The following is a 14,254-nucleotide window of genomic DNA, read 5'->3' on the forward strand; positions in this document are numbered from 1 at the left end:
ATCTGTCATTGGGGGGCCATTGTTGGTGGCTATCTCTATGTTGTTGTTGGTTATTCTTGTTTGTAGCCTGGCAATGGTTTGTCTAGTGTTTGTTTGACCGCATGTTTGTCATGCTTGTCGTCTGCCCGGTATTGCAATTCAAATGTGTATTGTTGTGTCTAGGTAATTTATTTTAATGTAGTATTAGATGTATTGTAGTTTGTCATTGCAGATGGTGAATTTACGGTTGTTAGTGTATGTGATTAAAGTGATGGCGGGTTATGTTTTGCATAATGTTCTAAGTCCTTTGAGGATTGTGTTGTTACTAAGTATAGGTGGGACCCATTTGAGTGTCCCGCTGACTGTGTCTTTATGGTTTGTGGAGATATCCATTGTGTGGGGATATCCAGTGTGTGGGGTCTTTGTTTTTTTGTGGTGTCGTTCAGATCTGCTACATTAAAGCTGTCGGGCGTGAAGTACCATGTATCTGTACGTCTGTAGTTCCGTAGCAGAATCCGGTACAGGCGGATTAAACGGCGTAATATGGACCAGGAAGGTTTTGTTGGCTATTGGTTTTGATGATAACGTGCATTATTATTTGTATTTGAACCTTATACTTTTTTTAAATACTTTTTTGCAATTTAAAATATGTACAGAAACATCAACATATTTTACATAATTTTAATCATCTAAAGAAATCGAAGTGTTTTACAAATGAACGTAATAATAAAATGTGTACATGGTTGTCATTTATGTTGTTATACAAAATTTAAAGGGATTTACAGTAAAGGGGGTAATGGTAAAACTAAAGCGTTGCACTCCGGATGGACAGGGGCTCTTCGGGAGGGGTGAGGTCAGACCGTATTCTAATTGGAGATTTATCCCTATTACCAAGGGATCCAAAATTTAACTTTTTTCATTATTAAAAAACAAAATTATCCTAGTATATATTCCGTTTTTATATAGCAGTAAAGACCAGTTACGTTAAAGTTTACAAAAATGTATTAATGCATAACTTTTATGTGTTTTTTTACTATAATATTTGAATCTCTTTCTTGTTCATTTAAACGCTAGTATGGTACATAACAAATGTTAGAATCTTAAGCATGAACTAAACAATGACAATTCTTTTGTACGCCAGAAAAAAAGTGTCAAATTTGCTTTATTACCTCCCTTCTTTCATATTTTGTTTTCATTGTTTTTATTTGTATGTAGGCTCAGGCCAAGGCTTTGTTTATTTTGATCTGTCATTCTCTCTCTCTCTCTCTCTATCTCTCTCTCTCTCTTGACCAACAGTTGAAAACAGTAATGTATCTGAACGGAAACACGGCAAAAATTGTCACAGGTCTTTAGAGGGTCGCAAAAAGTGTTTTTTAAAAAGTTACAAAAATCAAATTTTGTTCTGATATATGTAATTAAATTCGTCGAGGTTTTAAGAAAACAGACCGCTAAAAGTCTTTACAAACTGATTATTTGTTATTTAAAATACATGCAAGCGCATGATAAGTCATTTAGTTTATTATGTTCTTCTAATAGGTGCTCAGTTATTCTATAGAATGGTATAGGGAAATACTGAGTAAACAATTTCAATTTATTTCAATTTATTTCAATTTATTTATTTCAATTTATTTCAACTTATTTCAATTTATTTCAATGTATTTCAATTTATTTCAACTTATTTCAATTTATTTCAAATTATTACAATTTATTTCAACTTATTTCAATTTATTTTAATGTATTTAAATTTATTTCAAATTATTTCAATTTATTTCAACTTATTTCAATTTATTTTAATTTATTTAAATTTATTTCAAATTATTACAATTTATTTCTATTTATTCAATAACGGTAACAAAAGGTTAGAGTGAATCGCTATGTTAGTTATTGAATACTTTATTAAAATGGAAGAAGCGCCTCACACTTTTCGTATAGTTAGTGGTGCATTATTATACATTTAATAAAAGTACTATAATTTCTTCTTTTTAATGCTTAAGTATAAGAAAGCTTGTGGTTAAAACATTTTTTAATAATAATAATAATAAAAGTTGTGTATGTCTTTAATGTGTATATATATATATATATTCTGACAATTTGTTTTAGCTAAACATTTTGTGCAAGTAATGAATTGTTAAACTTGGTAAAACGTTGGCTAAATAAGTGTTTGCTCTCATGATTTTCTGGACAATAACTGAAAGACGTACGAAAAATAAAACAATACTTTATTACTTATTATGTATTTATCTTTTATAGATTAATGTGTTCCTAAAGAGCCGTTCTAATTTTTTTTTTCTATTTACTTGAGTTTATTAAAAAATGTATTTACTTTTACGAATAAATCAGAGGTTTTCCAATACGCGAGCTGGCTCCATACAGGTTTCCAAGTGAGAAGAACAGACTCTCTAAATCTAGTCCAACACACTAACGGTGATTTCCGTGAGGTTTTCATTGAAACGTTACTAATCTTCTATTTTTAAATGTGTGCCTTGTTTTCCAGAAGTTTAATTGAATGTGAACAATCTCAGCACTTCATTGCTTGGATCTTAGTTGTTTTGGCGCTAGGTTGTCCGCACTACCAATAAGACACCCCAGGGCATGCTATAAGCTACAGTCGACGCTGGTTACCCCTCGGCGACGGCCCAGTTGTCACGGGTCTTCATCGGTTATATTTTCTCACGAGTGATGGGAGCAAACCCTGGTTAGATTTAGTCATCGAATGTATTAGCGAGAGTTATCCCTATTGTAGGGTACACTTGTAAACTACTGTAGGGATGCGTCGTATGTGATTCGTTCCGGATGACACTGCCGCCAGTGGATTCAAATAATAACCCCACTTCCCAATTTCCCATTTCCACAATAAGGTAGCCACTTAATCGGAGAGCTAAATCAAATGTTGCCTTGGGGCGTCGCCATTCCAATATGTTATACCTATAACCTTTGAGGGGCTGTACTCAACAACTTCTCAAATTTTCATGGCGAAATTAATATCTGCTGACCAGTGCTGGCAAGTGTCTGACAAAATGTGCCGAAGTGATGAAAGCACGGTTAGGAATTGTACAAACGATACATTTATTCATCTGATACTTACGAAGCTAAGAAAGATGGTGTAGGCTCGGAAAGAAACTCCCGATGAACATTAATAGTACCGAATTTAGGATGGTCACTACTACTTTTCCCAAAATTATTAAAAAAAACTCACTCAACGGGGATAATTCAACATCTACATATTTACTATCACATTTCTTGTAAAAGCAAAAACAAGTAAACATTTATAAAAACTAAAGTTACTAGAACAATATTCATTTTAATTATATGCAGGATACGGGATAGTACGGGATACAAGTTCTACCAAAATCACAAATTCGAGCCCCTATCCAATGCCACCCAAAAAAGTACCGTACATTTTAAAAGCCCACACCATATTTACAAAGAATTTAGCTGGCTACAATGTGTGTTTGATTGCAAGGGAAATAGAGCCTGGGCTAGACAATGGTTAACAAAATGCAATTTTGAAAAACATGTTTTTAATATGTCAATAAATATGACGACAATTTTCGACCCCACGTTTGATCCCCACCCCCTGCCCCATCCCGCCGCAGTACACTTTGGTGGACCGGTCGAACAGTTATAATGTCATTGTGTGAACGTGTTCCCTGCCCCCTATTTGGCTATCTAAGGGGAATAACGAGTCTTTAAAAGTCGTTAAAAGTTTTTCTTATCGTATACACTACAGCTTGTGAAGTGATTAATGTTTGCGGAAGAATAAATGTTAGTTATGGTCGGTTGTGGGCAGTGTTTCTTCCAGACTATTTTCTCCGGGGGGGGGGCACTTGAAATTTTTTTTTTGGGGGGGCGGTAGACTTTCTTCGGGGGGGGGGGTGGGGAGCGGACACTGTTAAAAGTATATATTTTCTATATAACTTATATAAATTTAATTTCGTTCGGGGGGGGGGGGGGGCGGTAAAAATTTTCGGGGGGGGGGGGGGGGGGGGGGGGTTTGATCCCCCCGAACAGATGCCTAAAAGAAACTCTGGTTGTGGGACCCCTAAATGGGTTGCCGCACCCCCCCCCTCGCAACTTGGCGGCTTGTTAGTTCCGCACCTGAGCCAAACTAAGGGCTAAGCTCGACATTGGTGTGTCATGCTACACATACAAACATTCAGATAACGCTTATCGTCTAGTAGCCAGACAGTAGTTGAAGCAGTCAATTGAATGATCCCCCCTCTCCACTCTGCTAGCATAGAATGAACCGGTTTAAGTGTTGAAGGGAGATAACTACTAATAACTAAACCAGAAGTTTAGATAACAGTTACCAGTCGTTTAAAAAAGCAAGTATGCTCTACAAGAAATCTATTTTGTGGGCAGTTGTTTTCTTGATGCTGTTAAGTGTTATATTAATGAACTATTTTGTGGATATTTCTTTAATTGACTTCAAAGGATGGAAAAATGTGTTTAAAAATATTACAATATTTGAAAAATTGTTAGAAGTTTTGGATATTTCATGTGTAAACACTGCCTTTGTTATATGTGTGAATTTCTCAACATCGGAAATGGTAGACAAAGATGGTGAAGATTTTATTTCACGAAAATACTCAACTAGTTTCAATATGCATCTCAACAATGTTCATAATGTGTCTGCTACTTTTAATCGTACAAGTATTCAAAATAGAAGAGATTTAATTCACGATTTCCATTATAAACCTTGTATTCTAAACTCAAGCCATATAAATCTATCAAGTAATACTACATGTAATAATACAATTCTAAACATAGATGAATTATTTCGTTTAAATAACAAAAAATCATCTTCGTCTTTAATCGAAATAAGTGTAGTCAATATGCCAAGTTGGTTAAAATCATCGTTTACACCAAGCCCTCGGTGTGCTGTGGGTAGGTGCCGGTTTAAGGACGGTGGCGTGTCTAACGAGACCGACGTTGTCATGGTGATGGGTGTTAGACTACAGGACCAGCATAAGCCGCCAGTCAGATGGCCGGGTCAGCTCTACGTGATGTTTGCCCATGAGTCGCCAGTACACTACCAGAAAAGTTCTCTACAGAAAGGTGGGTCTCTGATAATCGCAGTGATACATTTCTCTATCGGTGAATCTAATGCTTCTGTCTTGAGCTTACACAGAAAAACTGTCAAGAATCTCATAATCGTATTAGTCCTTATTTCTACGATTGATTTCATTAGGGGCTCACACAAATTCTCAGGAATCTTATAATTTTAGTAGAGGAGCTCAATAGACAAATGCTTATAACAGGAGCTTACATAGATGAACTGTTAGACAATCTGATATTCTCAGTAGTCCATATCTCTATCGATTAATCTAATGCTTTCATTAGGGGCTGTAAAGAATCGGATAATTTCAGTAGTCCATAACTCTCTTGATCAACCCAACGCTTACAACAGGGACTCATACTGAAAAACTGTCAAGACTCCGATAATCTCTTCTGTCAGTATCTAATTCTTATAACATGGGCTCGCACACAGAAACACTGTCAAGAATCAGCTAATTTCAGTAGACCAGAGCTCGAAAGATAAATGCTTCTAACATGAGCTTACATAGATGAACTGTTAGACAATATGATAAGCTCAGTCTTCTTCTTAACCCCGTTCGTGCCCAACACTATGCCCAGCCTCCTTGTTCACGGCTGGGTGGACTCAGGAACGTTCCATTTATTTGAACCCGGATTCGAACTTGAGACTCTAGAGCTAGCTCCCTACCGCCAGGCCACGCCGTCCAGATAAGCTCAGTAGTCATTAACTATATCGATTAATCTATTGCTTATATTATAGCTCACATAGAAAAACTGTCAAGAATCTTATATCAGTATTTCGGCACCCCGTCAAAAGAGCGCACGACAAAAGAGCGCCGACATAAGAGCGCAGACAAAAGAGCGCCGACATAAGAGCGCCGACATAAGAGCGCACTAATTTCCCGACAAAAGAGCGCCGACAAAAGAGCGCAAACTAAAGATCGAAAAAACCATAATTATTTAATAAATAGGAACAAGAACATTAACTCAGATCAGAAGGCATCATTTGATGTTAACTCTTTATTGTTTTATTAAAAAACTAATTGTTCAGTTTCTTTGACTAAAAAACTGGTATAATCAACGTGAAGTCCAATTATTCAAAACGCAATCTAATAACACATACAAAGATTTTAAACGTTAGGCCTAAAGTGAGAATATAAACTGAAATTAAATGTAACAAAAATGAAAATATATTTTAAATTAATAAAACGTTTCTTTATAGTTGCATATATTTTGCTAAGTTGTGCGCTATACCTCGTATAGTAGCCCATCATTGAATCATTAGCATAGGTTGAAGCAATCCCCTGCAATCTTCGGTTCAGCTGAACATATTTGTTCTTTGAAGCTTCTGGTTGATTATCTCCAGCTAGATGACGTTCCATTTTGATTTCGATGTGATCTTGTTCCAGACGAAACTGGTTGATCAATTTATAAACGGAAGGATTATTGCAATCTACCGTTTGTTGGAATGCGCGGGGTAGATTTTTAGCAACACGATTATGGACATTCCAAATAGCAAGAGCGAAGCGCGGGTCACCTCGACGATTTCTCCTTCGCCTCCCTATGTAAGTATCCTCCCGATGATGACAGAACAACATTTGCACTATCAGCATTTGCTCTGTCTTTTCGATATCTGTAGCCTTCGACCAATATAATAACCTTCCCTTTCTGTGATTCGATCTGCTCCATGTTACTTGGGTTAGAAATATTTTCAAACTGCACTCATAACCTATTAAACATCTATATATATAATTCTCTTCTGGGAGCCGCTAGAAAACAAGCTGCAAACGCGCCTAGAAAACAAGCTGTAAACGCGCTCCCTACCTCCCCACCCCTACATGGTTTTAGTGAGCTGTGTTCACTCTAAATGTTTACAAGCAGAGCCAACGATTTTAAACGTAGGGGGGGGGGGAGGAAAGGGGGGGGGGTTTATGGTCCTTAACGAGCTACTTATAGTGTTTTAAAGATATATTTTAAGTTTCAGCGTTGGTACTGTCGAATTCACAAATTATGAATTACTGAAAATTAGAAACAACTAAATAGCGGCGTATGTTATGCAACGGGCCGGCTCGTATATATAATTCTCTTCTGGGATCAGTTAGAAAACAAGCTGCAAGCGCGCCTTTGCAGTCCCCTCTCTTCCTCTCTTCCTCTCTATCACTAACACTACCACCCCCACCCCACCCCCACATGATCTGGTGAGCGGTGTTCACTCTGTTTACATTTTACAATCGCAGAGACGGGTTTGGTGACGGCTATTAGGGGCAGATAATTTAGATTGAAACGATTTTAAACTTAGAGGAGGTAACTAAGAGGAGGCTGCTTTCACGTGGGGGGGGGGGGGGGGGGTAGTGTTTTTAAGCAAATATTTTCAATGGCAGCATTGGTACTGTCGAATTCACAAATTATAAATTACTGAAAAGTAGAAAAAAAACAACTAAATAGCGGCGTATGATACGCAGCGGGTCGGCTCGTAATATATAAATAAACACGTCGTTTTATCGTACCGCCGATTGTTTAATTAAAACAAGTGTTAACCATGTCATATCCATTTAGCGTACATGTGTTTTTTTAATTGGCTGCGCTCTTATGTCGGCGCTCTTTTGTCTGCGCTCTTATGTCGGCGCTCTTATGTCGGCGCTCTTTTGTCTGCGCTCTTATGTCGGCGCTCTTTTGTCGTGTATTTACCTCAGTATGTTGCAAGAAATTCATTATCTCAATTATCTATTCATGAAAAACATATAACTTGTAATATATATATATATATATATATATATATATATATATATATATATATATATATATATATATATATATATATATATATATATATATATATATATCGCCTAGAACCAGACTATTCTAACTCAGATTGTAAAATTGTTCTTAAATAAGTTTCAACTTGTTTTTCTTATCTTTACTATATAATAAAAACACTTGCTAAAGTATTTTTTTGTTAAATGGTGGTAACGTATAGGGCGACACGTTTTTTCCAACATGATGCCTTAGTATATATATATATATATATATATATATATATATATATATATATATATATATATATATATATATATATATATATATATATATATATATATGACTAGGCTTTTAAGTCTAAGACAACGTTCCTCTCTCTAGCCTCTTCCCCATGGAGATACGCCTTCAACATGACCCACACCTATACACAAGATTCCGATGTCTTTTGGCCAGTGAACCAGCTAAGATTTGAGTACACGCCACACTTACAGAAACCTAATTACAGTGAGTAATTATGGTAATTAACACTGATGAACATTGCAATCAGCAATGTTTACATTTAAAATAGTATTATACTGATCTCTGCTTTTAAAATAATGGTTACACGAGGTAAGTTCTCTTCTCGACTTGTTTACCTGTTTTTGTGACCTTAGCATTTCAAAAGAAACTGTTTACATTATTCATGATGTGTTAAAAGATAAGTAATAAAAAATTGATATGATTTAAAAATAAAGGGATATTTTAGATTGTACAAAGCCTTACTTAAAAATAAAAAAAGGGTTTTTTTTTAAAGAAATATTATTACCAGTAGATAGTTTAACAAATAAAATGTTTAAATTTTTTATAACAAACATCTTTCGGCCTGTTTCATGTATTTTATTTTTCTATTCATACCATCGAACCTGTTAATAATAAGTATTAAATAAATACATGGGAGTTGTGGTATGGAGTCAGAACGCGCTCTTGCAAACCCCTTTTATCAAGGAATCAGAAAATGGAAATCACATTTAATTAGCTAATAGAAAATCATTACTATTTTATATTGCAAGAAACAAAGAGGCAAATTAATCAGAGGAAGGAATAGTGGAATATCGGGAAGGGGACGTTGTGGATGTGTTATGGACAGGTTGTAATTGATTATGTGTAATTGACAGGTTGTAGTTGATTAGGTGTAATAGACAGGTTGTAATTAAATGGAGGTAGTTGATTAGGTGTAATAGACAGGTTGTAATTAAGTGGAGGTAGTTGATTAGGTGTAAATGATAGGTTGTAATTGAAAAGATGTAGTTGATTAGGTATAATGGACATGTTGTAATTGAAAGGATGTAGTTTTAAGTGTAATTGACAGGTTGTAATTAAAAGGATGTAGTTGATTAGGTGTAATTGAGAGGTTGTAATTGCTGTGGTGTAATTGACAGGGTGTAACTGACGGGATGAAATTCACAGGGTGAAATTCACAGAATGTAATTCACAGGATGTAATTCCCAGGTACAATTGACAGTGTGTAATGGACAGGGTTTAACTGACAGATTGCAAATGACATTGTGTATAATGATGTCATTGACATGGTGTAACTCAATGATGTAATTGAATGATGTCATTGACATGGTGTAACTCACATGATGTAATTGAATGATGTCATTGACATGGTGTAACTCACATGATGTAATTGAATGATGTCATTGACATGGTGTGACTGACATGATGTAATTGAATGACGTCATTGACAGGATGTGACATCTCATACCCGTTTTAAAATGGATATTTAGCTGACAAATAAAGAAGGCGGCGGTTTTCATGAGTTTCCATTCGAAACACACTAACTTTTCGTGCATCTATTTAAATGCTTACAAACTAAATTTAAAATTAAAAAAAAAATCAAAGCAAACGGGTAATTATCATCTGGTTTAAATATTTACACTGTTGAACTTTATTTTAGAACTGACACAAATATCCATTTAACAGTTAAAATGGTGGAATTACTATCGCTCTATGTAAGTTATATTTATGATTACGCATCGTTGTTATCTCCGTTCCAAAGAAAATTCAGCAAAGTTTATAAACACATGCATACATTTTAATACATTCTTCTGCTATATTTACGCTATACTCATTTCGACGTTACTGGCATTGTGAAATGATATATCACTTGCTATTTCATATATTGTTTTAATTTAAAAAAATGTATAATGGGAATGAATATTGACAAGATTTGTTTTTTTAACGGCAGGTGAGATTTTTAAAATGAAAAACAGAACAGCCGTGTGGATTGTCAGTCACTGTAGCACACACAAATACGTCAAAGAAATGCAAGTATGTTATCTACATGACCATTTTGTGTTATCAGCTGTATTGTTAATGTTCAGTAAACACAGTATCGTCACAAGGGGCAGGCAAGGGTGTGGTCCGCACCCTTAGGCAACTTTTAGCGGGCGACACCAAATCGAAAAAATTATAAAAAATCTAGCCAAAACAATATTGTATCCGGTTAGAATAGTATCCGGTTAAAATAGTAGCTGGGTATTGAAGATAGAAATTCAAATATGAAAGACAGTTGGATGGAGTCGAGAACTTATATAAACTAAACATTTTTTAAAATGCTTGAACTAGATCGACCACTTGCACTCGTAAACTCTCGCAAAATGGCAGATTGTGGCCAACGGTTTTCAAATAGATGTGAAAATAAAATACATAGCGAATAATAATCAATATACGCTTCATTCAGAAGTAAATAAAACAAATACGTGAGAGAAGGATTCATATATATATATATATATATATATATATATATATATATATATATATATATATATATATATATATATATATATATATATATATATATATATATATATATATATATATATATATATATATATATATATATATATATATATGTGTGTGTGTGTGTGTGTGTGTGTTTGTGTGTGTAAACGCTTAAAAAAATTTTTTTAATACTTTCAAACAGAAATACATTGATGTGGAATTCTTTGGGTCATGTGCTAAAAGACTAGTGTGCCCTGACATAAATGACACCGGATGCCTGGATAAAATTTTCAACACCTACAAGTTTTACCTGGGATTTGAGAACTCTGTCTGTGTGGACTACGTCACGGAGAAGTTCTTCAACGCGTTCACCCCCGGCCGTCACGTGGTTCCCGTCGTCATGGGTGGGGCAGACTATGACTGTCTGCTGCCCAACGGTTCTTTCATCAACACGGGCTGGTTCCAGACGGCGAGGGACCTGGCGATGTATCTAAAGGTCATAGGTCAGGACGAGGCGACCTATACCCGGTATCTGAAGGTCAAGGACATGTACAGGCCCACGGGGTCACAAGGTGCGCTGTGTTTGATGTGTGACGCCCTGTTTGGGGATATTAAACCGAAGGTGTACGACATGCATGCATGGTTAACCGGACAATGCCGGTGACCCAAAAAGTTTGTTTAGTAATATGTTGAGAGTTTGTTAGCACATTGTGTATATTTTGTTCTAGAAATATTAAAAAGAATTATTTTGTACACGTTTTGCGTGTTCAAATTCTAAACATTTTGTTTTTAAATAGACTTATATTTTAAAGAAATTAATTTTATAAACACAACACTATTACAAAAGCAAACGTATTTTTAAAAATTTAGATACAACCTAGAACAAAATTAAATTTAATGCATTTTTAAAACAGCCTTTAGTAAATCATAACATTCTTAAAAAATTAAAATATGCAATTAACATAAAATATGGCAGAAGCCAACAGTTTAAAATAAAATGGCTGCCAGAAATAAGCCATAAGGCAGAGAGTTAAATCGGAATATACAACGTTAAATCCGTTGCTTATTGGCTAAAAGTATTTAGAACTACATACATTATCATCGCTTTTACCACCATCATTCATGTGGACCTCTTGACGAGTGTAGGGACGCAACTAACACCCCCCCCCCCTCATCGTACTCTGTTCTGTGTGAATCCTCCAAGTTTAGCCTACGAAATTCCGGCTGGTTCTGCTTCACTTACAGCTGACATTTTTCCACGTTTGTTATGTCCTACCTATCTTTCTTTTTTTGTCCCTAGACGAAGCGGATGATAGTTTGATTTACACAGGGTTAGTCCATTCCATACCAATGTGCGTTTGCGTATTTCTTTGACAGTAGGGTCGTGCCGTGCTTGTCTCCATAGTTCGGCAATGTTAATCTTTCAGGCCACATGATGTTCAATATGCTGCGGAGACATCCGTTATAGAAAATCTGAAGTTTGATGTTTGTAGTATATGTTACTCTCCACGTCTCAGAATCATAAAAGAGAACATCAATTAAAAACATATACATATAATGTGCAGTATTACTCCACACTACTATAACGGTTTAATTATTCTAGGAATTTGCAGGATGCTACACTTAACCAAGATAAAAATAAGAATGGACAAAATATACCTCAATAGTTGTGTAATTTTATTCAAGTAGATACTACAACGAAAATTATAGACACATGCTTTCATCTAACATAAAATGTCTTAGGCACTTTAACATACGTATGACAAGACCACTTTCTCAAGCACAAGATAAGACTGCACAGCGTCGCGAGTTGACACCAACTGGAAAATTTAAAGAGAAAAAAAAGGGGGGGGGGGGTGACACTGAAACTACTGAGAATTATTTATAAAGTCTTACAAGATTGAGAACTCAGTTACATTTCATCGAACAAATTAGATCAATCAGTAACTGGCTAAACTAGTCCAAAGGTTGTATCAATGTTGAAAGATTACTCGAAAAGCATTAATAAGCAACGAAACATGTATTAGTTAAAGTACATTATCAGCCATGAAATACGACTTGAGCTTTCTTATTTTGTTCGATAAAAATTTACGTGAACATACCGTAACTGTAGTGCTTTTATCAGGCAATAATGTATGTTTTGACTGAATGTTTTGTTGCAAAGGAAAATGTTATCTCCCATATCAAATTGTAAAACACTACCTAAGGGAAACAACTTAAAGAGTAATCTCTAAATCAAATAAACAAAAAAAAACGGAAAGAAATTAATTTGGATATTATGACTTTTACTTTTATTATACACAAAAAGATTTGTTATCAGAAAAAATGTAAACATTAATAAATAAATAATATCACAAAAATAATCCTTGAATATGCGTATTAATCAAACCCTTAAGTATTGAATTTTTATTATTTTATATAATTAAAGTTCGTTATTATTTTGCCGGAGAAAACAAAACAGAATATTCTAATTTTGGATCCTTTTGAATAAAGGGATTGAAACAAAGAAAAAAAAAAAAAGAAACAGTGATGTTGTTCCAATTATCCTATACCAGGGGTCGGCAACCTTTTGAAGCAGAAGAGCCAAAAGTTACAATTTTCAAAATTTCCCTGGTTTTAAAGAGCCACAAACATTTTTTTTTATTTCAAATATTTTATTTTTTTATTAAGATTATTAGTATTTGTTCAAGGAGCTGGAGAGCCGCATCTTGATATCAAAAGAGCCGCATGCGGCTCGCGAGCCACAGGTTGCCGACCCCTGACCTATACGGTTTGCGTATTAACCAACGGCAGCCTACTGACGTCTAGAAGGAAACTAAATGTATCTGCTTATTAAATAAAATCTTACATATAAGAATTGGTAGTAAAGAAAATGGATGTAAGCTTCATTTGGAACGTATTACTAAAATGTGGAAAATTAAAAAAAAAAATTATTTTGAAACTTTATAAAATAATAAGCATTCAAATGCTCTGAAAAAAAAAAGAATTTGCTTTCTTTAATAAAAACATTTGTCGCTCATGAAATATCGTACACACATTTTGGAGCCTAGACTCTTTATTAAAGAAAGCAAATTAGTTTTATTTTCTAAAATTTTCGGGGGCGAGGTGGGGCGGACACTGTTAAAAAAATATATTTTCAATATAAATTCCATTTCGTTCTAAGGGGGGGGGGGGGGGGGGGGGGGGAAGGCGTGGTGCTCCTTTCCCCCCCCCCCCCCCCCCACCCCCCCGAAGAGATGCCTGGAAGAAACTGACTGCCAATTGCTAACGCATTATATTGCCTACAGACATGTTTTCTATTAAATATATAAGTAAGAAACTTATGAGAAATCAACGTTTTAAATTCGTTACTAGTTGACAATCACATGGTTAAATTAACATGTTTTTTACAAATTAAATTAACTCCGCGAAATACGGTTAATTGTCTTAACTTATAAAAAGAGTCTAGTTAAATATAGATAGCAATCACGGATCTCCTAATTAGGTTGGTTTGTCTAATTATAACTGTGGATTTTAGACCTTACCAATATCGCTTTCAGACATTGTAAACAGTTATACGACTCGGAATATATTGTAATCGTTACATTGAGAAATTTGCTAGTTAGGGCCTACTTTATTGTCTGGCTAACTTTCTTTTCTGGGCCAACTAACTTGTTTGGGCCAACTTACTTGTTTGGGCCAACTTACTTGTTTGGGCCAACTAACTTGTTTGGGC

The 14,254-nt window shown here is 35.0% G+C and overlaps 1 protein-coding gene across 1 annotated transcript; it reads left to right on the plus strand.

Annotated features, from left to right (window-relative positions):
• The first annotated feature begins 4,206 nt into the window (after positions 1-4,206).
• On the plus strand, positions 4,207-11,203 carry LOC131947493 (alpha-(1,3)-fucosyltransferase C-like). Its single transcript, XM_059308712.1, has 4 exons — positions 4,207-5,037; positions 8,155-8,277; positions 10,004-10,086; positions 10,742-11,203. Exons 1-4 carry the CDS (start codon positions 4,311-4,313, stop codon positions 11,201-11,203), a joined length of 1,395 nt encoding a protein of 464 aa, XP_059164695.1. The 5' UTR covers positions 4,207-4,310.
• The last annotated feature ends 3,051 nt before the right edge of the window (positions 11,204-14,254 follow it).

The sequence above is a fragment of the Physella acuta genome, unplaced genomic scaffold (genome assembly GCF_028476545.2).
Source record: "Physella acuta isolate Inbredline_101_S28 unplaced genomic scaffold, ASM2847654v3 ptg000595l, whole genome shotgun sequence".
NCBI lineage: Eukaryota > Metazoa > Mollusca > Gastropoda > Physidae > Physella > Physella acuta.

Excerpts from the sequence above, each read along its gene's own strand:
- LOC131947493 (XM_059308712.1), top strand. The coding sequence starts at position 4,311 with ATGCTCTACAAGAAATCTATTTTGTGGGCAGTTGTTTTCTTGATGCTG. Across the intron at positions 5,038-8,154 it reads GAAAAGTTCTCTACAGAAAG|CCTCTTCCCCATGGAGATAC; the intron begins GTGGGTCTCTGA and ends TCCTCTCTCTAG. Across the intron at positions 10,087-10,741 it reads AATACGTCAAAGAAATGCAA|AAATACATTGATGTGGAATT; the intron begins GTATGTTATCTA and ends ACTTTCAAACAG.